Below are 24,075 nucleotides of genomic sequence, written 5' to 3'. Positions count from 1 at the left end.
GGGGGTGCATGTGTGTGAGGGGATGCATGTGTGTGAGGGGATGCATGTGTGTGAGGGGATGCATGTGTGTGAGGGGGTGCATGTGTGTGAGGGGATGCATGTGTGTGAGGGGATGCATGTGTGTGTGAAGGGATGTATGTGGGGCTGCATGTGTGTGAGGGAATGCATGTGTGAGAGAGAAGATGCTTGTGTGTCTGCGGTGGGGGATGCATATGTGTGTGTGAAGCTGTGCTGGTCTTGGAACTCACACACTAAGGTCAAAGGTTGACATTAGATATCTCCCTCTGTCTTTTGCCTTATAATTTGAAGGAGGGTTCTCAGTGCACCTGGAAATGACCATTTTGGCTAGAATAGTTTGGCTGACCTTGAGCCCCAAGAGTCACCTGCCCCTACCTGCCAGTTCTGGGGCTACAGGGTCATGCCATCATGCATCTTTTTTTGTTGTTGTTGTTGTTGTTTTTCAAGACAGGGTTTCTCTGTAGTTTTGGAGCCTGTCCTGGAACTAGCTCTGTAGACCAGGCTGGTCTGGAACTCACTGAGATCCGCCTGCCTCTGCCTCCTGAGTGCTGGGATTAAAGGCGTGCGACACCGTCGCCCGGCACCATCATGCATCTTTTACATGGATGTTGGGGATACACTCAGATTCTCATGATTAAATAGCAAGCACTTTACTGAACAGTCTTCTTGTTCCAGAATACTGACTTTCACTGTCAGGCAGGTTTTTTTCCTCAAATAATTATTATTAAGCACCCGAGTAATCATAGGAACACAAAAATTAGAATCAACTGTCCATCCTCCTTTGTCACCAAACTGTGGCTCCATCTCTGAAATCCTATGGAGTGTGGCTTTCTCAGAAACCAGCCCGGGTGTTTATGTAGACCCCAGCCTTAGAAAGTCAGAACCCAGCGGAACCCCAGAGCCCCACCCAGGGCTTCGTGAAGTGGCTTGAACCCCAACATTCCGGCTTCATACAGATGAGCACCCAAACAGAAGGTTGCTGAGTACACATTTTAATGCATATTTGCACACATTCTTGTTAGTAGAACTACATGTTTATAGAACAGATATTAAACATTTCCATAGGAAGTTGGTGCCTTAGGTCTGGGAGTCTCCTGCTGGGCTTTGCTGTACAGACTCAGTAATCCTTAAAGAATTCACAGAGGAAAGTCAGCACTTTAAGACAAATTCTTAGCTTGACTGAAGCAAAACTCACTCAGAAATCCACAAGGCATGGAGGAAAAAGTTTTAATATTGAACATTTTAATACTGAAAAGGGCAGATTTGGTGAAAAGGTTATGGAATCACACCCCCCACCCCCTTGGCTGGGCAGGAGGGAGGGCAGAGTTCAAATTCAGCTGTTCAAATTCAAGTTCATCTCAGCTGGAAATGAATGAGTAATTCTTCCCACGTGCCCAGAGGCTGAGACACTCAGAGCTCTTCAGAAGGCCTACTGTGTGCACAGCCCTTGACTGTAGACAGTGAGGAGAGAACACACGGTCTTTCGTAGAAAGTAGCTCACTGGTCAGAAGGCCTACTGTGTGCACAGCCCTTGACTGTAGACAGTGAGGAGAGAACACACGGTCTTTCATAGAAGGTAGCTCATTGGTCAGAAGGCCTACTGTGTGCACAGCCCTTGACTGTAGACAGTGAGGAGAGAACACACGGTCTTTCATAGAAAGTAGCTCACTGGTCACATGCTGTGGTGAATAGGTACACAATTTCTGAGGCAGCTGAATTAAATCATATATTAAAATTGAACAAAACCCCAACTATTGTCCGGTGTCAATCATGTACCCTGCCAGATGCCCATAGAAGTCATCCTGCAGCTGAAATAAATGTCACAGGTGGTTTTGGAGGCCTTTTGAAGTTAACGATGTAAGATTTTTGTTTTGTTTTTAATCACATCAGCCTTGTTTCTAGCAGTGAAAAACAGCAAAGCCTAAAGGGGTGATGATGCTTTCTGTATAGTTTTCATTTCAGAGAGGAAGTAAATACTTAAATGGGAGCTTATTTTGACTTTTGCATTTTTTTACCCCTAGGAAAATAAAAGCTTCTTTTTGGAGAATGGGGGTATCAATGTGTGTGTGCCCCACACACATGATGAGAAGATGGGAAGGAGAAAAGTAGAGAGAAAGAATGAAGGAAAGAGAGGAAGGGGCTATATTTTTGAAACACAAGCATGAAACCATAATGTTTGATCTATCCAAAGTACAGCACCATTCAGGTCCTCATTTATAATGCTATTAGTTGACAGACAGAAGAATTCAATTCTGGAATAGTGGCTTTGTCTCCAGAACCCCAGTCCTTATCCTTAGTTACTTGTTTCCCTATAGGTCCTTTATCCTTCACTCCCTAACAGAAAACTGTAAGTTAAAACATTGTCTGAGGACTTGTTCACACTGTTCAGAAGCCCAAGACTGATCTAGACTGAGTCCTAATTCTGGGGCAGTTGGGGAAAGTGGGAAGTAGAAGAATTCCCCTGGGAAAGGACAGTCTGTACATCAACACAGAGTCCTTAAAGCTAAAGAGTAGTGGTCACTTAGGCCTCTGGAGGCATGTCAAGGTCATGCCTGCTGCATGGTTTGTGAAACCCAGAGAGCTTCTTTAAAAACATAACAGAAGTAATAAGGTACTCAAAGCACAAACCCCTTCTGCTCACAAACAGGAAAGCCTTTCGAATTCAGACTAAATTCCTAATCTCCAAATCCAGTCTCTTCACATCTCTGCTTTGCATACACATGCATTCAGGTAAAGACAACCATGAGAATGGATACACACCCGCTTCATGCTTGGTCCCAGTCCATCCAGCTTTTTCTGAATGAAACATCCCCCTCCTCCCCATACCCTTTTAAACAGCCCGTTTAATTTCCTGGTGCAGAGGCCTAAACAAGAAGTCCCACAGCGGTAATACCTGCTTTTCGTGGCAACAGTCACTTCAGTACTTAGAAAGGTAGAAGTAGAGAAAACCGAGAGAAAAACGTGCTTGAAGCTGTGGCTGGAAACGATGAGAGACTGGTTTTCTTCGATGGCAGTCAAGCTGGACTGGGATCCTGTTCTCTGTTGGAGGCCGATACATCGGTGGCTAAACTTTCAACCAAACTCTCTCGCTCATCAATTGCCTGGTATTCCTTCTTCTTGTACTTCCGGGTACTATAGATGGCCAAGGCAATGACAAGTCCAAGTGCCACGATGACTGCCAAGGTGATTCCAGCAGCTTCTCCTCCTGACATACCACTGCTGTCCCCATGGATAACTGTCATGGCTCTACGCAGCTCTAGCGGCTCTCCCAGCTTCCACTGGTTGGTCTGGGGGTCTTTAATCCAGGATCTGTCAGTCTCGCTACTGGTCACTATGACGGTGTTGGTGGCAGCTTGGCTCATGAGGGGTGGCTTGGTGTAAGGCGGGAGTCTTACAGGGAGCAGAGCCCCTCCTGTAAAGATGCCAGCCTTGACACAGTAGGACACTTGGCATCCATCACTGATAACAGCTAGGTGTTGACTGAAGCCCCCAGGACATTTCTTTAGAGATGGTGCCCCTGCGCTTTTGGATGCATTGGAATTAATCAAAGGGTTCCCCGTTATACAGCTAAAGAATCCACCAAAGGGGACTGAAAACCTGTACCCCAACTCATAATCCAGAGAAACACATACCTTGAGGTTCTCAAACAGTCTCAGTGGAATATACCCAGCTGGGCATGACTGTGCATTTGTCTTGGGGTTGATGTTTTTGTCAGTGAAGACTCCTCCAAAGAGAAGTCCTGAGTTTTCAGGTACCTGGCCAGTGGCTGCACACCAATAAGCCCTGAATTCAGCCTTGGCCACTCGGAACACATCTTCACACACTGTCTTGCAGAAGATTTTGAGGGTGCACTTCTTTTTACATTCCAGGCGACTGTAACCCTCCTCATGGGTCTGAGACAGCAAATGGACAGGGGTGTAGCCAGAGGGGCAAGAGAAAGCACCAGTGAGCAGATTCTTCTGCTCCAGGTATTGGCAGAGAGCATCTCCTGACAGTTCAGTGCATTCCTGGTAAACGCCACCGAAGGTGAAGTTGGTTATTTTCTCATCACAGGAGCCGTCATCCATATTGGCTTGAAAATCGAAGTTGGGGGAATTGACATTTGTGCAGCCAGGGTGGGTGTTAAAAGTGTAATAGTGTCTCACAGCAGTTTCCACTGTCTTCGACAGCTTCTTCACCAAAGGACCTGGCAAGCCAGGCAGCTTGTCAGGCTTGATGAAGAAATGCAGAGGCAAACCCTCACGGTCTATTGCCACCAAGTGGTTAGTGATGCCCTTCTGCCAGGTTTCTAAGGTGATACCTGGGTAGAATGGAACCCCACCCATGCTCTGCATCCTGGAGTTAGTTCTGTTAGAAAGATAGCTCTTGGTCAAAGCATTCTGGGAGGTGTAGTCCGCCTCAAGTTTGAAGTTCACGATGTTTAAGAAGGCAATCCCAGCAGAGGCAGTCACTGCATTCTTGCTGTTCTGGTTGTCCAGGAGGAAGGAGGACCTTATGTGGTCCTCCTGAACGAGTGCGGCCCCAGCATCCACACTGGTGATTACGTGTGTGCCATAGTTGAGAACCAACAGTTCTGCCAGGTAGGTGGCCATCTTTGTCTGGTTTTTCTCTAGCTGGTCACAAATGTCCATAAGTGCTTTCATAAACCCCAAGCTGAGTTCTGAAGTTGGGCTATTTTTGACAGTGTAGACCAGGTTTCTTACCTGAACCCTGGTGGTTACAGCTTGGTCCTTCACTTGAAGGTTCTTCATCCTTTGGAACTCAGAAGAGAACTTGCCGTTGACTTTGGAGAAAAGGGAGAGTTCCGTGTTGATGGAAAATGAGGTGGTGCTCTGGTAATTCACCCAGGAGTCCAGGATTTCTGAGTTCATCTCCAGGTTGCTCTCTTTCTGAGGAATAGTAAAGACTTCATCGGGGATGATGTACTGTCCATCTTCTGTGGTCTTACAGGTGGTGTATGTCAAGTCCATCACCCGCCCCATGTCTATGTTCCTCAGATTATCCCAGCCGCCTCCTGGCAGGACCTCCAAGACAGGTAGTTTCAAGGTATCCTTGCATGTTTGAAATCCACTCTTAACTGTCTCTCCAAGAGGCTTGTCTGTTTCTGCATGTGCTGTCATAGTCCAGATGATGACCATGGCCATGAAACTGTTCATGGTGCAGACAGTTCCAGCCATGTTCATGCCCCAGGCATCCACCAGCAAGACTGGAGAAAGCAGAAAGATGGGAAAGAAAACTGTTGTTGAAATAGAAATTTCTATAGTTCTCCTAAAACCATGAGTTCCTCTTTATGCTGCTCTAGTTACAAAATAGAGAAATGAAAGCTGGTTGGAATACTAGAGATCATTAGGACCTTGTAAAAATTATTCTACACTGGATATACAAAGATACCCTCCTTATCATTTAGTCCCTTGTGTCCCCCACCTTGCCTTTCTTTTACTGAAGTGACAGATAGCCAGTAAAAGACACCTACCTCTTCTCTATCAGAAGGCTCTGGTCTGATTTGACTGGTTTCGAAACTGCCTGACTCTTGGCTCTTGTAATCACTTTACTAGTTTCTTTTTACTGGAAATGCCAGTTAGTAGCAACATTGCCCTTATTTGCATACCCCGCCTCCACTAGACAGGGTACTCCATGTCAAGGACAAATCGAAAGAATCTCCTTGGCACACTGAAGTCGAAGGCTGTCCTCTGAGGAGGAAGGGGTAAAGTAACTCAGATACTTTTGTTTTGTGAGATCTCATTGTTACAAGTTACCACAATCCTGCTTTGGATGTTATCTGGGGCTGAGCTCAAAGGTCTGGAAAAGCATTCCGTTTGCCTTATGTTACGAAACCTCAGTCTGAGCTGTCCTGAGCAGTCTGTGTGACGGTGAGGGCTCCCACTCTGGGCTGTCTTTCTGCTTTCAGATCGAAATATTCCAGAGGAGACAAAGCCACACTATAAATTTTGTTTGGTTCAAAGCATACAGTCCACACATTTGTCTGCTCTTCCCTGGGTGTGAGATTTTAAAGTAAGCCATAACTGAGCAAGCCTTTAGCTTTTCCATCCCATTATTGAGTGTATATACTCAGGAAAGCTGTTATTTATTACTCGGCTTAAAAATATTAACATTCATTTCTTGTATTGCCTGGAAAACATACCCTTGGGCGTTTTCTTTTCTTGTTCTCCCCCTTTTGGCAGGTACAGACACCAGCTCCTTCAGATTTATAATTTAGAGAGATGTATTCTTTCCCAGTGATCAAGTATTGGGATTAAGGGAAGCTCAGATGAATTACACAGTTGGAAAAACTGGAGTGGACTCAGTACATTTTGCTGGCAGCCAGGGACTCCATAATAGATTAAAAAGTTTCACATGACACCCTCATGACTCCCCAGATGATTCTATGAACAGGATACAAAGCTAAGACTTTTAAAACAGAATCCCGTTTCAGCCACAGGTTGGTACTGTCACCTGTGTACAGACTATGAAGATCCCAAGGAACTGAATTTTCTCAGGCTGCCAGTGAGACAGCAGAGAACATTTTTAGAAGAGACAAGGCTGCCCTTCACCGACTGAGTTTCCGTAGTCACTTTTCAGGCTCCAGTGGTGCTCTGGAAATCCAGAAAGGTCCGTTTATGCCAAGGTGTTTGAGGAAACCAACTCACACCAATCTCCAAAGATGACTGAATTTGCAAACAACGTCCAAGCAGTCCTAAACTGGAGAACATAGCCCAGCCACTGCAGAGGATGCTCTAGTTCATAAAAGTCAGGCTATATACACCTCAGAAGAGAGCCCAGAGTTAAGAGGCTTTAGCACTTGGCAATAACTCGGTATTTATACTTCCTTTGTTTTTAATTGTTTCATGTACACTCGTTTGAAGAAAGGCTAGCCATTTCTCTTTATTCTCTCTTTTCTAGATCTCATGGAGAGCTAGATTATGGTTCTGTGGGTGCAGGGTATTTTGTGCAGGTATGAGGACCCGAGTTTGGATCCTTAAAACCCACCTAAAAATATGGGTATAGCAGAGCGTGCCTGTATCCTCATGCTGGAGGAGATCCCTTGAGCCTCTAGCTAGTGAGTCTAGTCAAGATGGTAAGCTTCAGATTCAGCGAGAGGCCCTGTCTCAAGAACTGAAAGTGGGGAAGCAATTCAGGAAAGATCCTGATGTCAACCACTAACCTTCATATGTACCTGCACGAGGGATTTTATCAACACATACACCTGTATATCACACTGGCACACACACACACACACACACACACACACACACACACACACACACCCCTGTTGGGACCTTGATGTCCTGAAGGGAGAGGACAAGCAAAGTAACCACAGATAGTTCTACATTCAAGTCTCTCTAAATTACTAAACATTCTACCACTTTTTTTCATCCTTTTTACTATTAGTACAGTTTCCCACTCAACGTTACAAAACACTGAAGAAATTATACGACAATATTCTACAGCTAACACAATTTTTTCAAACCGTTTTGATTTAATGAGAGATCATTGTGCTATCATGATGTGTAAAAAAATGTGACTAGACCTTCAGCATGACTCTAGTTAAGAACAAATATATAAAATTAGAGGCTTCAACACAGACCCATTGACAGCAGTTATATCTATCTGCTCAGGAGAGTTTTTTTAAAAAAATCATTTTTCTTAATTTTCCAGAGATTCTTTGGTTTTTTTTTTTTTTTTTTTTTTTTGCTTTTTCAACAAGGGAATATCTTACCTATTTGAGTTTTTTGTTTGTTTGTTTTTACTGAGTATTTGCTAAGTGCCAAATAACTGGATATAATTTTGTGCCAAGTAAAATAATTTGGGATGTAAAGGATATATATTTTTAAAATTTGTTTTTGTGATTATAATTAAAACATTTCTCCATTCTTTTTTCCACTAATTGTTATCATATATATGTGTGTATATATGTATATATATATATATTCCTAAATGTAATTTGTTCAGTCCATATAATGTTACTTGTTTTTATGTTTTCAGGACTGACCATTTGGCACTGGACAACCAATTGCTGCCCCTCCCTTTTTTAAAGTTTCCAATGATTTTTGGCATTTTCCTATGCTCGGGGCGGTTTGAACACATGGATTTATTATTCCTTTGCTCAAGGGAGTTCTCTTTTTAGTTGGTGGGGAAGCACTGGAAGGAGAAGTGAAAATGGCAAGAATCTAGGACACAACCTCCACTTCTGTGCCAGGGCTGGAAAGTGGGGCTCGGAATAGGCAGGTGAGGATTTGACTGCTGTGTCTCACGCTCATTTTTCCTGTCTTACTCCTCCCAACAATTTTCTTGCTTTTTCTTGTACTTAAATATGCATGCAAACACATGTTTTCTCCAGATGGCTGCCTGGAAAGACTGAGGACCGAGGCTAACCACCGAACTCTGACCTCTTGCAGAGAGAGGCCGTTCTCCCATAGAAGGTATGCATCCCCGGTGCTGAAAATCAATTTCACTTCCTCCAACAAGCAGCAAGGGGGAAGTCACAGAGCTTCTTTCTTCCCCAATCTGAACACGTGTGCCACTTCAGACACTGTCATGAGTTAAGCCGTGATTCATGTCTGAGGTTCACTTCTGTGTGGGCTTGGAGCCTGTCCAGGTGTTTGTGCCGTGTGTGTGTCTCCAGCGGTCTAAGGTGGTTGCACTAGCCGGGATCAGCACACTTGGTTTGTCGGGGATCTAAGAGACAAGCCTGAACTCTGACACACAAAGGATTGCTAAATGGAGCCAAGAGCCGTGACTTGTGCAGACCCTGGAGTAAATGCGGGTGAAAACGAAGGACCTGGGTGGCACAGAACACAGTGATATATATACTATATATATATTATTTCTAAGCAGTTGACTTCTAACCTGATATTCAGAGCATTGCTTTGTCATCTTAGAAAAAATTCTTTGCACCAAGTTTGTCCACTAACCACAAAAAACAAGAACTCAGTGTTTCATGCTCCCCTTTACTCTGGAGGGCAAACCAGAAGCTCCGTGGGAAATTCTGCATAGTCATAGTCAGCGTGAAGCCAGAATTTGGCAGCCCAAACCATTTTCTTCTGTTCTTTTCCTGAGACAGGGTCTCACTGTGTAGCCCTGGCTGACCTGGAATTCTCTATATAGGCCAAGCTGGACTTGAACTCACAGAGCTTCCACCATATTAAAACGCGAGGAAATTTTGATACAATCTATTGAAGCAGAAAGCACAGCTCTCACCTCAAAGAGAAAAAGACATAGTTTATTCTGGGTTCAAATATGAGTAACCTGGAAACAGATCCAGATTAGCCAACATGGTAACAATTTCATGAAGTTTTTCTAGAGAAAGAACGAAGACATTTATTTAGGAGTCAAGGTGTTTCTAAAATACTTTAGGGGAGAACACCAGGTAGTGGGCTTCGGCAAAGCTGCAAAGTCTGGGCTCTCAGGCCCAGGTGCTGTCAGATGACACTTACCCTTTGGGTTGGTGGAAGCAAGGGGTCTGTTTCTACCTTCCATAAAGGATTTTACCTGATAGCCAGAGGGATTAGGTCAAACATGAAGGTAAGCAATAAATGACCGCTAAGGAGACTAGAGCTAGCTCAAGATAATCTGACTGTAGTCAGGCAACTTTGCACTGCTTACAATTAAAAAAGTTAGTCAACTATGTGGGTTCCTCAGTGCCACCAGTGCAGCCTTTGTTATGGGAACTTCAGTTTACTGTTTCTGGCTTTGACCAAACGTCACATTTTTGCGTGGAAAGGCCAAATGCGGAGTCATGCCCCATGGTGCTGGGAAAACTGATGTCTAAGAGCTGATATAGATGAGATTGAATAGCCAGGAAGGCAGACTTCTAGAGAGGGAAATAGTTGGTAAAGCCATTAAGGGAGAAATCCCTGGTCATGTCAAATCCAATCCAATCCAAATCCATCAAGATCCAAGTCTGATTTTTTTCCTCTTTTTTGCCTTGTGTATCTGATACTGCATTTTATGTGATGCACAATAGACATACTACACCTAAAGATAAAATAATTAAGAACACAGGATAGCCCTAAGATGTGACGAGGGAAATACTTTAATCAATTGAAAACCTTCATTTAAAGAAAATTAATTTCTTTTTACCCACCATGAGTGTGTAGGTGCCCCAAGAGTCAAGAAGAGAGTGTTGGGTCCCCTGAGTGACATATGTGCTGAGAACTAAGCCTGGGTTTGGTGCAAGACCACCAAATGAATGCTTCTAGCCATGGAGCTCTTGCTCCAGCCCCACAGAATCTCCCTTTTAAACTCAATTGACTTTCCTCTTGTATCTACAGCTGTTTGTACAATGTGACATGCTTTATTTGATGCTTGCAATATTTGGTCTGCTTCATTTTCTTTCAGTTTCCTGTTGACAAACTTGATTTTACAGCTATAATCTCATAAGGAGTGGCCTGTCTTGACTTTAGAAAGTACTGATCTTTGATCTGAGTTATTATAGTTGTACTTTGTGGATAATAACTAGATCTATCTTTAATATCTTGCTATTGTGCCAGATTTTAGTTTGAGAAAGGAAATAAAAAGTCACATTATGGAAGACGTCAGTAACAATGTACTTCTACTTTAAATATCCTTTTAACAAATGGCCATTCCACCTACCAAATATTATCAGTAACAAGGATAGAAACAAGAGGTCAGGCATGCTAGAAAGGAGGATCCAGAAGTTTTGTAGGTAAACCAAAGATCATTTTTTATTTTATAATCAGAAAAAAAATGTTGAAGTCACTTCGTAATTTTTCTCTCTTTTATTGGCAAAATACTTTTTTTGTGTGGGACTGAAGAGAATTCTCAGTGGTTAAGAGTACTAGCTGCTTGATGTGCCAGGCTTTGTCCAAGCCCATGGGAGGCCTCCCCCTTTTTGAATGGGGATGGAGGAGGAGTGGATGGGGAGGGGGAAGATGGGAGTCCAGGGGAGGGAACAGGAAGAGAGAACGGAGGGGGAACTGTGGTCAGTATGTAAAATAAATTTTAAAAAGTACTAGCTGCTCTTTCAGAGGGTCTAAGTTCTTTTGCCACAATGCACACGACGGCTCATAACTGTCTGGAAACCCTCTTTCAAGGAATCTGAGTCCCTCTCTGACCTCAGTGCACACTGCATGCTTTTAGTACATTTACGTAATACAGGCAAAGACCTCATACACTTAAAATATGTAAAAATATTGTTTAATTTTTAAAATGCCTTGCTAATTATATTATAAGATACCTTAAATAATGCACTCGAAATATGTGTTGCTAGTGTGTAGCACGAATAATAAAAACCCAGAGACAGAAATTGGGTTTCAACCCAAAAACCAGCAGATCAAATCAGCTAAGCTGCTAGAGAAATCCTTTACTAAGGCTGGGTGACCACAAACTAAGCAGACTAAGCCTCTCTCTTCTCTCATTTTATATTCCCTGGTATTAAAGGCATATGACTCCCTAGGACTGGGGTTAAAGGTGTTAGCCACCACCACCTGGATTTGTTTCTGCCTTGATCTTGTGTAGTCCAGGGTGGCCTTGAACTCACAGAGATCTATCTGCCTCTCTCTCCCAAATCCTGCATTTAAAGGTGTGTGTCACCATGCCTGACCTCTAGTGGCTTTAGCTTTGCCTCTGATCTTCAGCAAGATTCATTTATCAAAATACAAATAACATTCCACTGCATTAGGGAAAATCCAAGAGACATAGATTATTGCCATTGTCCTCAATTATCTTCCAGAAAAGGAAGCTAAGACTCTATTGCTAAAGATACCACACATGCTGGACACAGAACTTAGAGGAACTGATATGGACCCGACCAGAAAGCCTCCACCCCGAGGAGTATAAAGCTCTTACAGCAGTAGAAGGCACTACAAAGGCTGTCAAGAGAACAGTCGGTAATGTGTAGCTGTAACAATTACAAACCACAGTGATCATCATTGCAGGATATCCCAAAAGGTCCAATAGTGGCACCTATGTCATGGAGGCAACCAGCAGTCACCTGATAAGACTTAAGGCTCACTCAATAGGAGAGAATTAAGATAAGACTTAAGGGTTTTGAGTCAAAATAGAGGTCCTTCCCCTGGTGGTATTCCTTTTGGAAGATTTAGAATAAGTAATCAATGAGAAAAAACTAACTAAAAATTTAAATCCAAATTATACATAATAATGAGAGACATTACTTTAGGAAGGTTGGGAAAATTCTTGAGTCTTTTCAAACTTTATAACCTTGACCAACTACCTGGTTTGGTGAAGGCATGAAACCTGAAGGGGAGTTTATTCTCTTGGTATTGTGACACACTTTAGTTTGGGAAAAGAAATGGAAAGTCACGTTTCCTCTTTTCTAGCTGAATTCTAAATACTTATCTTTATACCCACAGATAGGTGTAGCTCTCATTCCTCATCTAAGAAGCTTCATTTTGCAGCAGGTAGAGATCATGACCGAAAGCCACAATTGGACAAGACACAAAAAACAACTGTAGAGCACCCCCCCCCACACACACACCGTTGATACACAACACTTACACCTCAGGCTTGGGGACATTACAGAAGAGGGAATGGAAGGGTGTTGTAAGAGTCAGAGGGCCAGGACCTCTGCTGTAAGATAGTGTCTCCCAAAAAGGAAGTATAAGGAGAACAGGAAGTGGAGGAGTAGCGGGAGGAGGGTGTGTAGCTGAGAGAAGTTGGGGGAGGCATAGAGGTGGAGTATGATCAAATACACTGTGAAATTTTCAAAAAATTAATATAAGTATTAAAAAATAAACAAAGGGGGGCTCTTTTGAGGTATAAAATACCATATTGTACCACTGGACATTTGTATAATTTGGATAAGAAATTTTAACTCAAATTCAACTATACCTAACAGGAGTCAGTTTTAAAAGTTGAAGCTATTTCAAGGTACTCAAACATCTGAATATATTCCAGGGTTTTTAGAGCTTTCAATTAGTCTTATCTTAATGTTTTATGCTCAATTTGTATTATCTTAATGTCTTGCCTCAATATTAAGGATTTATAATCCAATTAGTTGGATCTAGTTAATCCTCTTTTTTTTAAAAAAAAAAAAGTATAAAGATTTAAGAGTTTTGAGTCAAAATAAAGATACGTCCTCTGATGGAGTTCCTTTTGGAAGATTTAAAATAAATTATCAACCAAAAAGAAAACTAACTAAAAATTTAAATCTAAATTATACATAATAATGAGGGACACTGTTTTATGAAGGTAGTGAAAATTATTGAGTGTTCCAAACATGGTGGCTTTCTTCCAGTAAGGTAGGAGGTCTGGGTAAACAACATTCTAATAAGAATATTATTAATGTAAAAACGGCAGCACCCTTATCTATAGCGTCACTAAAGCCAATGTTAATAAGTATTAATTCTATCACCTAGAATTATACCAAGTAAGTTCAAACATCGCAGACAATTTAAAATATATCTAAATAAGAAAAGATTTAATAAATATAAAATAGAGGATTGGTAAAAATACTGTCCGAGAGGGTTTAAGTCCAGCCACCTGGAGCACTCAGTTGCCGGTGTAGGCAAAGACAGGTATCATTCATCTTCTTTGAAGTCTCTGTGGATGTGTTCTCAGAAGTTGGCACAAGTTTGAGATGAGACATATGAGTTTAAGAATTTATCTCTTGAAGGTTTACAGCACAAAAGTTAATTGAAAGTACCTAATACTCCCCCCCCCCCCAGGCTAAAGGAGATCTTGATGTTATTTACTTATTTATTTATTTTTAGCAAATTGATTAAGTTGTTTGGCGTTAGTTCATTTTCTAAGGATTGAATTTTTAGGGGTCACCTTGGAGTCCCTGATACAATTTTATGACATCACCTTTTAGTAGAGATGGCTCATGATTCCTTTAAAAATTCTATAGGCCACCAGTACATATTCTGTAAGTAAACATGGCCTGCTTCCTTCCTTCCTTCCTTCCTTCCTTCCTTCCTTCCTTCCTTCCTTCCTTCTTTCCTTCCTTTCTTTTTTTCAAGACAGGGTTTCTCTGTAGCTTTGGAACCTGTCCTGGAACTAGCTCTTATAGCCCAGGCTGATCTAGAACTCACAGAGATCTTCCTGCCTCTGCCTCCCAAGTGCTGGGATTAAAGGCGTGCACCACCACTGCCCAACTACATGGCCATCTTTCAAACGGGGTGGTGGCGGTAAATCTTAGCTTCTTCAGAACTAAGAGCAGTGTCTTCAGCTAAGCTGAAAGCTTTATTTAATTTTATTTAATTTAGACATTTAGTGACGTTTGTTTATTTATCCATCAATACAGAAGATTTAAGATAATAAACATAATAAAAAATTTGTGTAATAGTCCAAATTTTACAAATAGATTCAAACATTTGCTCATAAAATAGGTTATGATCATTATGTAAAGGAACACCCCAAGTGAGAATAATTTTTAATAAAATTTTCCTATTGTTAAAGTAATGTCTATCCAGCTCTCCCCAATAGGAAAACATACAAACATAGCCTTTGGATACAATCTAATCAAGTTTTAAACGCCCCGTTCAGTAAAAAAATTAAACAGGAAAGCCTTGACTATGGAGAGATAGCTAAGGGGTTAAAAGCATTTGTTCATAACATGGATTTGGTTCCTAGGACCCTCGTGGTGGCTCACAACTGTCTGTAACTCCAGTTATAGCAGATCCAACACCCTCTTCTAGCCTCTGTGGTACACATATGTGCATTCAGGCAAAAATACTTGGAAAATAAAAATCACTAAATCTAAAAATTTGTAAAGAAATTATTAAGAAAACCTTTGATCTCTAAGCTAGTTTTTCTGTAAATATCATTAAGAGGAAATCAATATTTAAGAAAACATTATTGTTTTAAATAGAGAATCAGGCACCAGTTTTACATAGTATAGAGTTTTGACCTTAGAAATTTTTAATGACCTTTAATTACAGCAACTGAAAACATATGTTGAATCTTAAATATCTAGAAGTTATAAAGAAAGGCAAAACAGTGAGCCTTTTCTGTGTTGTTGTACCAAATTATAAACGAGCTATTTCTTAAACATTTAAATCATATAGCAGGCATTTAGAAATTGCTTTTGTTTCAAAAGATGTGTGTGGTGTGGGGGGAGGGGTAATCAGGCATTTCTGTCTCCACCCTGTTTTCATCTCTTTCACTTTAAGTCAACTCTCTTCCACCTTTGTAGCAAACATATTAATCGTTTTAACAGGCAATCTACTCAAATGTTTCTTTTCTTCCTCAAAGCTAAAGGCGGCATAGAAATTAGTTATTGTCCCAAATACATTGTAAAAGACAAATTACATTTACGAAATATTAAAACACATTGGGATCAACTGTAAGTCTTAAGATACATTCGTAAGCCTTTATGTAGGTTAAATAAAGCTTGAAATGATCCTTTTTTTTTTTGCCACCAAACTTTAGAGTTATATCTTAACTAGGTTTGACTAAGATAAGGATCTTGAAAAACCTGTTTTTAAAAGAGCCAGCTGCAGTCAAAACACACCCTTAAAAGTCTACATTCTGTCTCTCTCTCTCTCTCTCTCTCTCTCTCTCTCTCTCTCTCTCTCTCTCTCTCTCTCACACACACACACACACACACACACACACACACACCTTAAATCAGACATGCCTATGCCAAGAGTGGTAATTCTAGAGCAAAATCACTTTTAAAATGTAGGACAAAGTGGGCATAGTTTTTTGTTTTTTTTTTTTTTAAAAAGCTATGTTTAGGAATTTTAGAGCAGGGAGTTTCATTCTTCTTAAAAAAAAAACAAGTAGATTATCATGAACACATGTAATCCAGCCAGAGAGTACTTCTTTGACAAGACACAATAGTTCACACCTCTACATCACCCAGAAGAAAAGCCTACCCAAAGGAAAAAGATCACAGGGAAGTGTGTTGTTGAAATTGGATTCTTGTATTTCTCTGTTTATGAACAAATAAGTCCAAAGGCACTTACACAAGTGGAAATTGTCACTGTAGCATGGAACTTTCCCCCTCTGGGTTTTATGCTAGAGGCCATAATAGTCTTTTCCTTTCATAGAGAATTTGTTCTGCTTGGAGGTAAGAAAAAGGCAACATTCGAGAGTACATGAGAATAGGGAGCTAACAGTTAGACCTCTCAGAATTTGCCTTTGGTTTTGACAGAACCTCTAAGATTTTCCAAATTTCCTACCTGGTTTTAACGTCACCTTTGAACTTATACTTTCCAAAGCTCTTTTTAAATATAAATTACAAATTTCATTATTTCTTTAGATATTTTAAAATTCTAATTAAGCTGTCCAACTATAATCCTAGTGTCCACCGAGGACTTCTCACAGTTACCAAACAAAGGCACATGGAGGCCCCGAAACAGCTTTTCTTTAGCAGTTCCTCTTTGGGTTTCAGGCTCCAATTCTCTCCTGAAAGCTGCCAGCTTCCCTAAGCTAGCTGGGGGATCTTCATTTTGTTTCAGGTTCTTTGCTGCCTGAGCTGAAGACAGAGAAGTGACATTAAGCAGGGGAGGTGGCAGAAAAATGCTAATTAGATATTGGAGTGATGGCAGAGCCATCAAGCTAACAATCAAACCTTCTAAAAACAAACGAAAACAGATGCCCCCAAACAGAACACTCTGAAACAAACAAAATACAACAAAGAAAGCACACCCTACAACCCACTCCCCAAGTATCGAAACAGAATCCTTCCAACCAGCTCAGAATAAACCTATTGGGTACTAACCAAAAGACAGGGAGGCCCAGGCCCCAGAGAGAAATTACCAGAATCTACCAGAAGAGACAATGAGGCACAAGTGGGGCACATGGGTCCTTTGATGGTACTTGGCTCTGGTTTGGGTGACTCTTACAATGAATATGGACCATCCCTGAGTTCTCATGTTCAGGTACTAAAATTGTCCATGCGTAAACAGAGCTTTTACATGAAAGATAATACAAGAGTTTATTCTGAAGCTAAACCCAAGTTACCATGTGCTAGGGAAACAGATTCAGCTTTCCTTAAGTTCCATTATGATAATGATTTCATGAGCTATTTATAATGACCGAACAAAGAAAGCCATAATTAAAGTTGTTTTTCAGATACATTGGTAGGAACATCGGATAGGTAGATATGTGGGTTACAACAGCTTTAAGCTTCAGATGCTGTCTGAAGATGGTGACGTCCTGCCCCTCTGAGTGGGTGGAAACTGGTGGTCTGTGTGCACATTCCAAAAAGTATCGCACCTGATAGCCACAAGCATGTTAGGTCAAAAGCAGAAATAAATGATAAATAGGAGCTGAAGAGACTAAAGATAACTTGGATCTGGACATGTAGCATCATACATATTCTTACACAGTCAGCAATGTAGAATCTACAACATGGGTCCTTTGTTTGTTTTTGTTTTCTAGGATCTTAGCTTCGCAGACTTGAAGATTTAGTCTTGGTTGTCCCTCCATGATTCCAATAGCACATGTTGCTAACTAGACTTTCGATTTCCTCCGAATTCTCAGGCCGCCTCAGCCCAGTCTCAAAACAGATTTCCATAACATTCCAATGGAGACCTGTTTCATTGCTCTGTGAGGTAAACAGAACTGAATATCTGTTCATTGTAGGTGCTATCGCGCAATAACCAATGTCAGATTTAATATTGTTGCAAAAGTCAGAATGGTGGGACACCCTTACCCTTATTTTTTCATATGCATGTATGTGTGTTTGTGTGTTGTGTGGAACTATGTGTGTAGAGGCCTGGAGCTGACTTCAAGTCCTTTCCTCACTTGCTCTCTACTTAGTATTGAGGCACGGTTTCCTTTGAACCCACAGTTACTGTTCTTGCTATGCCAGTTAGCCAGGTGGCTGTGATGACCCCTGTCTCTGGCTCCTGCACGCTAGGGTTACAGATGAGCCTCCACATCCTCTTGGCCTTAATGCGGGTCCTGGGGGTAAGAATTCTGGCCTCACACTTGTTAGCGCTTTCCTTGCTGCTCTCCCTCCCCAGCTGCTTCCTTTCCATCTCCCCTGCAAACTCAAGTATACAAAGCTTGAGCAAGTATGACTAGCTCTTTCCTCCCCACTTTTCTTCAGGCTTCTGAGTGATGAGTCTACCGTAAAAGGTCTGTTGTATCTTCCTTCACCAGGAAACAGGACCTTGGCCTGGGGAGCTCAGCACAGAATTTTATTCTGTTTTCCTTTTTTACTCATCATACCTTTCTTGCTATGTGACTTCTTATTTGAGGAAGATTCAAAAGATGTGATTGAATGGCTTTGAGTTTCTCTGAGTTAACTATTGTTAGGTTTCATAATTCCATAATTGTTTTATCATCAGGTAATACAAAAGAAAATTCAGAATAACAGTCAGTGTTTCTATTAAATGATTTTTTCATTTATTACAATCGATATGTTTTGAAATATATAAAACAATTTTTGATTAATATATGGAAATACTCTGAACCATAGCAAATCTGCTTTGTTACATCCCTTGTTGCTATAGGATTGTAGTTCTTTGCATTTTACTTGTTATAGTTATTTTTTTGTTTTAAACAATTTTTTATTAATTTTTTTTATTGAGCACTGAGTCCTAAATAGGACATCGCTGTCAATACCACTACCACCCAGGCCCAAAGAACACGGTAAGAGAGTGGGCAGGGAGAATGTAAGAGCCAAAGGACAGGGAAGATGCCATGAAATACCATCATCCAGAAATGACACAGCCATTGCAATCATGAACACACACCAGCAACAAATACCTGCGTAAGACTGGACCCTTCAACATTCCATCATGAGTAGAAATGCCCATGAGATTCCACCCCTCCCCAAGAAGCTATTACTGACAATTAAAGGTTCCTGTGGGAGGATGGACCATTCTCTTCAATGGCACCATTTTTTTTCTTTTATCGTCGTCTCCCAATGGGTCTTCAGATGAAGCAAAGTCAAAGTTACCACCATTTTTCTGTCTGCTCAAAATATTCATGATTAGATCAAGAAGAAAACAAGAGCATTCGCTTAGGTTTTCCTAGGTGTTTCTTCCATCTCAGGATATATGTACTTGGGAGATTTGAGCCCTCTGTTAATATAGAGGTGTGTGTGTGTGTGCGTGTGTGTGTGTGCGCGCTTATGTATGCACACACACGTATGCACATATATGCACATAAAACAAAAATGAACCTAACAGTATGTGCTGGGTTGAGGGTTTATTTGACTTCTAGACTTTTTGGGTTTGACATAGTTACTCCAGTTTCTTAATCGTTATTTTGACAAATTGGGATGTGAAAAAGATTTTAGAACTGAAACAACATAAATATCCTAGGGCTGCAGTTGCCATCACACAAGTTCTGGGTTTCCTCTAAACTTTCACTTCCACAGCAGTGAAGTAAGTAATAGCACCTACTCGCAAGGAATAGATTACTCAGAGGACTGGCTTTGGGCACCAGTGAACGTTCACATGGTGTAGGCAGGAGCTTGATGGATATCAGCTTTTGTTTTCTGACCTTGCTAGGAACTCTGATGGTTGTTTTAATAGCTCGTTCCTTCTGTTAAAGGATCTGAAGATCCTACCTTTTTTGGTCATGACAATATGGGAAGCCATGTTAACCCAGAAGGATGCGTGAATATTTTATTAGTATCCTAAAGAAAGGGAAATGATGAGACTGTGGTGACATTTGGGTTAATGACACAGGCTGCGTAAAGTGACTGATGGCTTGCTTTTTCAAGTAATTCATTCTAGGCTTCCTTTAGAAGGGAGCAGACAAAGTTGTCCTGTAAGTGGCCAACCAGTTTGTAAGTATTTAGGCCATGCCAACCAGTGCTCTCTTCAGCTTTGCCTTTTTAAGCAAATGTAGGTGATATGTAAATGCACAGTCATGGCTGTGTTCTAGGAAGTTACTATTTTAAAAACTGCATCAGAATGGACTTATCCTTGATTCTGTTGCTTACCAACCCCTTATTAAAAATAACAGGATTATAAAATATCAAGATTTGGACATGAGAAAAATGTTCAATTCCACTCATCTATCATGGAAGATTTGGGCATGAGAAAAATGTTCAATTCCACTCATCTATCATGAGAGAAATGAAATGAGTCAAGGTGTCATTTCACCCTCGTGACAACGTTATCATTAAAAGACAAGAAAGAAATACTGACAAAGATTCAGAGAAATGAGACTCTTGTGCTGTGGAATAATAATTTAAGATGTGCTACATTTATGCTGTGAAATATTTGTTTAATGATGCAAAGATGTGTTGTATTCTCTTATGTTGCATTTGTTTAGCTCTGTGAAGCTGTGTTAGTTTGCCTATCTAAATCTAAAACACCTGATCGCTCTATTAAAGAGCTAAACAGCCAATAACTAGGCTAGAAAGAGAAATAGTTGGGGTTTCCAGGCAGAGAGAATAAATAGGAGGAGAAATATATGTAGTAATAAGGGGCGGCGGCTGGGCTGCGTCCCCAAAACCCCAACCGCCTGCCTTGCCCGGCTAGCTTATGCCCCAAATAATTACACGGACACTGTATTCTTTTAAACACTGCTCTAGCCCATTTCTAATAATCTATGTAGCGCCCCTAGGTGCGCTTACCGGGAAGATTCTAGCCTAAGTCCATCCTGGGTCGGAGCTGGGGCATGGTGTGCGTCTTCCCTGGAGCAGGTAGCATGGCGTCTCTCCTGCGTCTGCTCCGGAGAGCGGAGCTGTGGAGTCTGACCTCACTTCCTCTTCCTCCCGGCATTCTGTTCTGTTTACTCCACCCACCTAAGGGTGGGCCTATCCAATGGGCCTAGCAGTTTCTTTATTGCTTAACCAAGGAAATCAACAGATTGATATATGACACTCCCCCATCAAATATAGGCTTAGTAAACAAACAAATAAATAAATAGAGGGAGAAGCGACAAGCAAAAAGAGGAGAGGAGGCCATCAGGGACCAGTCACAAGGCAGCCATGAGTAAGAAGGAAAACAAAATATATAGAATAAAGAAAGGTAAAAGTCCCAGAGGCAAAATATAACTAAAGAGAAACAGCTAATTTAAGTTAGAAAAGCTGACTAAAAGCAAACCAAGCTAAGACCGAGCATTCATAAGTAAGAACAAGCCTCCAGGTGTTTATTTGGGAGCTGGCTGGTGGGCCCCCAAAAGTAAAAGAAACCAAAAAACAAAACAAAAACAAAAACAAAAACAAAAACAAAACTAGCACTATTAGTGAGAATACAAGTTAGTAGAGCTTTATAGAAAATAGTATGGATACTTCTCAAGAAATTTGAAGTTTCTCGAGCAGACCAGGTATACACCCGAAGGAAATAAAATCTTTATACCAACAAGATGCTTGTGCCCCATGTTTGTGCAGCACCCCCACCATAACCAAAGCACGGAGTAAATCCTCATGCCTATCACTCAGTGGATGACGAAAATCAGATAACTCCTCAGACAGCATGAGATCGTGTCCTCGGCAGCAACATGACTCGAACTAGAGAACGCTAAATCTAGATGGACACAGAAAGATGAACAGCCTAAACCCTCAATCGTTTATGAAAAGCAGCAAGCTTGTAGATGCACAGAATGAATGGTAGACACCAGGAACAGGAAGAGTCAGAGGTAAGCGGGGCAAGAGGAGATTAGCAGGGCCTTTATCTTATTCAAAAGTTTTATTCTATGCCAATTTCATACTCATATATAACACATTCTGGTTGTATTCATGTCTATACCCTCTCTTGTCTTCCATCAATCCTCCCCCTCCCCCATCAAGTTCCCATCCCCATTCTATGTCTTTTTATTCTGTTTTTGCTTTTGTTTTGTGACCCACCAAGCTTAACCGGGGCTACTCATGTGGACTTGGGTGCAAAAATATTCACTGCAACACAGAAACTCACCAGTGGTTCCTTCACGAAAGGCAACTACTTCCTCTCTTCCAGCAATCCCTAGCTGCCCTTCGTTCCCTTGGTGAGTTTCAAGTGGGGCCCATGAGCTCCTTCCCCATCTAAGACTGAATATTTACTGTCTCAGTCTTGTGTAGTTCCTGTGCTAGCGAATGCAGCTGTCATGAGTACATCAGTGCCTTGGTCATGCCATGTCCCTAAGACTGTTTCAAGACCCTCCTCCCCATCATTCAGCTTTTCTAGGCTTGTCTGCACAAGAGGAAGTTACAGAAATGGGAGCGGGTCTAGGGAGAGGGAGGGTATTAGCATGGGAAGGTACAACAAGGACTCAACATATACAGTGTAAAAATATCACAGTAGGTTGGGGAGATGACTGTCAATGGAGTGTCTGCCATGTAAGTATACAGACCTAGGTTTGGCTACCTGACACCCATTATTGTATCGGTCAGACTGGGTAGCAGAGGGGCACAGGTCTTTAGTCTCAATGCTGAGTGAGGGGTAGGAAACACACGCCTGGACCTCACTGGCCAGCCAGCCTATCCAAATGGTTAGCATCAGATTCAGTCAGAGACTTGACTCAAATAAATAATAAGAAAGAAAGAAAGAAAGAAAGAAAGAAAGAAAGAAAGAAAGAAAGAAAGAAAGAAAGAAGGAAGGAAGGAAGGAAGGAAGGAAGGAAGGAAGGAAGGAAAGAAGGAAAGAAGGAAAGAAGGAAATGGAGAGAGAGAGAGAGAGAGAGAGAGAGAGAGAGAGAGAGAGAGAGAGAGAGAGACTACCCAATACCCTCAGTCGGCCTACACACAGGCATGCACACTCATATACACTTGAATGCAGCCCCTCCCCTTAATACACACACAAAGTAACACAGAGCTAGCTGGGAACCTGGAGACTGGATTCAATTCCTCATTCTGCCACTAAGCTGCTAGTGCCTTTAAGGAAGTCAGTTCTGTCTTTGAGTCTCTGTTTTCCTATCTGCAGAATCTGCTGACGTAGGTTCCAGCATCTCTAAGACACACGGCCCAGGATCTGTGAGTCAGTTATAGGAATCTTCTTGACTCCAAATTATGGCTGAGATAGTCCACTCGGTCAAATTAAGGATAGTCTTAATTTATGTCATGCCCATCACCGTTAGCGCACCTGCTAGCGCTTCCTCTTGGTGACTTGTCTTTTGTGTGATGTGTGATTTATGCATCATACTTTTATTTCCACCAGAGCCATTTGTGGTGAGGTGGTTTGCCCAGCTTGTGGTGGTAACTCTCCCTGAGTTTTTAGTTTTGCCTCTTGCTGAGAGGTCTAAGACACTCACATGATGTTTATGCTAATTCCTTGGTCTGGGTTAATGGGAACTAGAGTCACATCTGTGTTGAAACAGATTTTCATGACTTTGGGGACAGTTCTTAACCCCTAGAGCACTGAACGTAAGATCAGTGGCCTGTGTCCCTCCCACATCATTTAAGGCCCCAGTACCCAGGCTTGGGCTCAGAAAGCCCCTTAAAGTCAGGGGAAATCTCTTGCCTCTTCTCTTCTGCCAATACATAAGAGTATAGTCGTGATCTGAAGGAGGGCAAACCCTGGGCACTAGCCACTTTGCTTTCAAAAGAAGCTCCAATGTGCTCTGCTGGGCCAAGCAGGGGACCCCATGCTTTTCCTTTCACAGTCTCAGCACCAGCAGCCATGTTCTCCCTGCCTGGGACTCCAGGGATGACAAGTGGGATTTGCCACACCTTGTAAGGCGTTGATCCCTGAAGATGGGTAGTATATCTGTGGTAGTCTGTGCCTTTGTGTTCCATTCCCCTCTCCTTTCGTAAGACTCAGACTTCCCTGAGTTTCAAACTTGGTCAAAACTACTTTTCCCCCATCTTGCCCCGCTCCGTGCTCATGTTGTGCAACCTGTTTCTCATGCCAGATGTGGAACTGGTGACCAACCACCTTCGGATACCTCCGAAGTACCTCCTGGTGAGTCAGTGAGGTTTTATTTGTTTGTTTGTTTGTATTTTGTTCTCATTTTCTTGTGGAAATATGGGGAGGGGTTACTTTTAGAATCAGAAATGACACAAAGACGATTGCATCACCAACAGCCTACCCTAGCATGGGTAGGCTCACAGAAGTTGGGAACCTAGAGCACACTGTACAGCCAGAAGGGGGCTCAACAGTTTGGAGACCATCTCTTCCAGCCAGCTCAGGTAATGTGAACTCCTTCCAGGTGACTCTTCAGGGATCATCTTGCGTCTTCTAGGCAGCTTGGCTGGTCTGAGCCTCTTCTAGGCAGTTCAACTTATCTGAGAATGTCTCTCAGCAG

At 41.8% G+C, this 24,075-nt stretch overlaps 1 protein-coding gene and 1 long non-coding RNA gene across 2 annotated transcripts; one reads left to right on the top strand and one right to left on the bottom strand.

Annotated features, from left to right (window-relative positions):
• Nucleotides 1–1,793: 1,793 nt before the first annotated feature.
• On the bottom strand, nt 1,794–5,571 carry LOC142850254 (macrophage-expressed gene 1 protein). Its single transcript, XM_075973561.1, has 2 exons — nt 5,492–5,571; nt 1,794–5,224 (listed from the first exon to the last, which is right to left on the bottom strand). Exon 2 carries the CDS (start codon nt 5,199–5,201, stop codon nt 3,033–3,035), a length of 2,169 nt encoding a protein of 722 aa, XP_075829676.1. The 5' UTR covers nt 5,202–5,224; nt 5,492–5,571; the 3' UTR covers nt 1,794–3,032.
• Nucleotides 5,572–8,025: 2,454 nt separating this feature from the next.
• On the top strand, nt 8,026–22,371 carry LOC142850253 (uncharacterized). The gene is made up of 4 exons (XR_012910667.1): nt 8,026–8,244; nt 8,357–8,438; nt 17,329–17,501; nt 21,248–22,371. It is a non-coding gene; the product is annotated as an uncharacterized LOC142850253 (long non-coding RNA).
• Nucleotides 22,372–24,075: the final 1,704 nt, after the last annotated feature.

The sequence above is a fragment of the Microtus pennsylvanicus genome, chromosome 5, assembly GCF_037038515.1.
Source record: "Microtus pennsylvanicus isolate mMicPen1 chromosome 5, mMicPen1.hap1, whole genome shotgun sequence".
NCBI lineage: Eukaryota > Metazoa > Chordata > Mammalia > Rodentia > Cricetidae > Microtus > Microtus pennsylvanicus.
The sequence above is the reverse complement of the archived record's forward strand: the minus strand, read 5'-3'. Positions and strand labels throughout refer to the sequence as shown.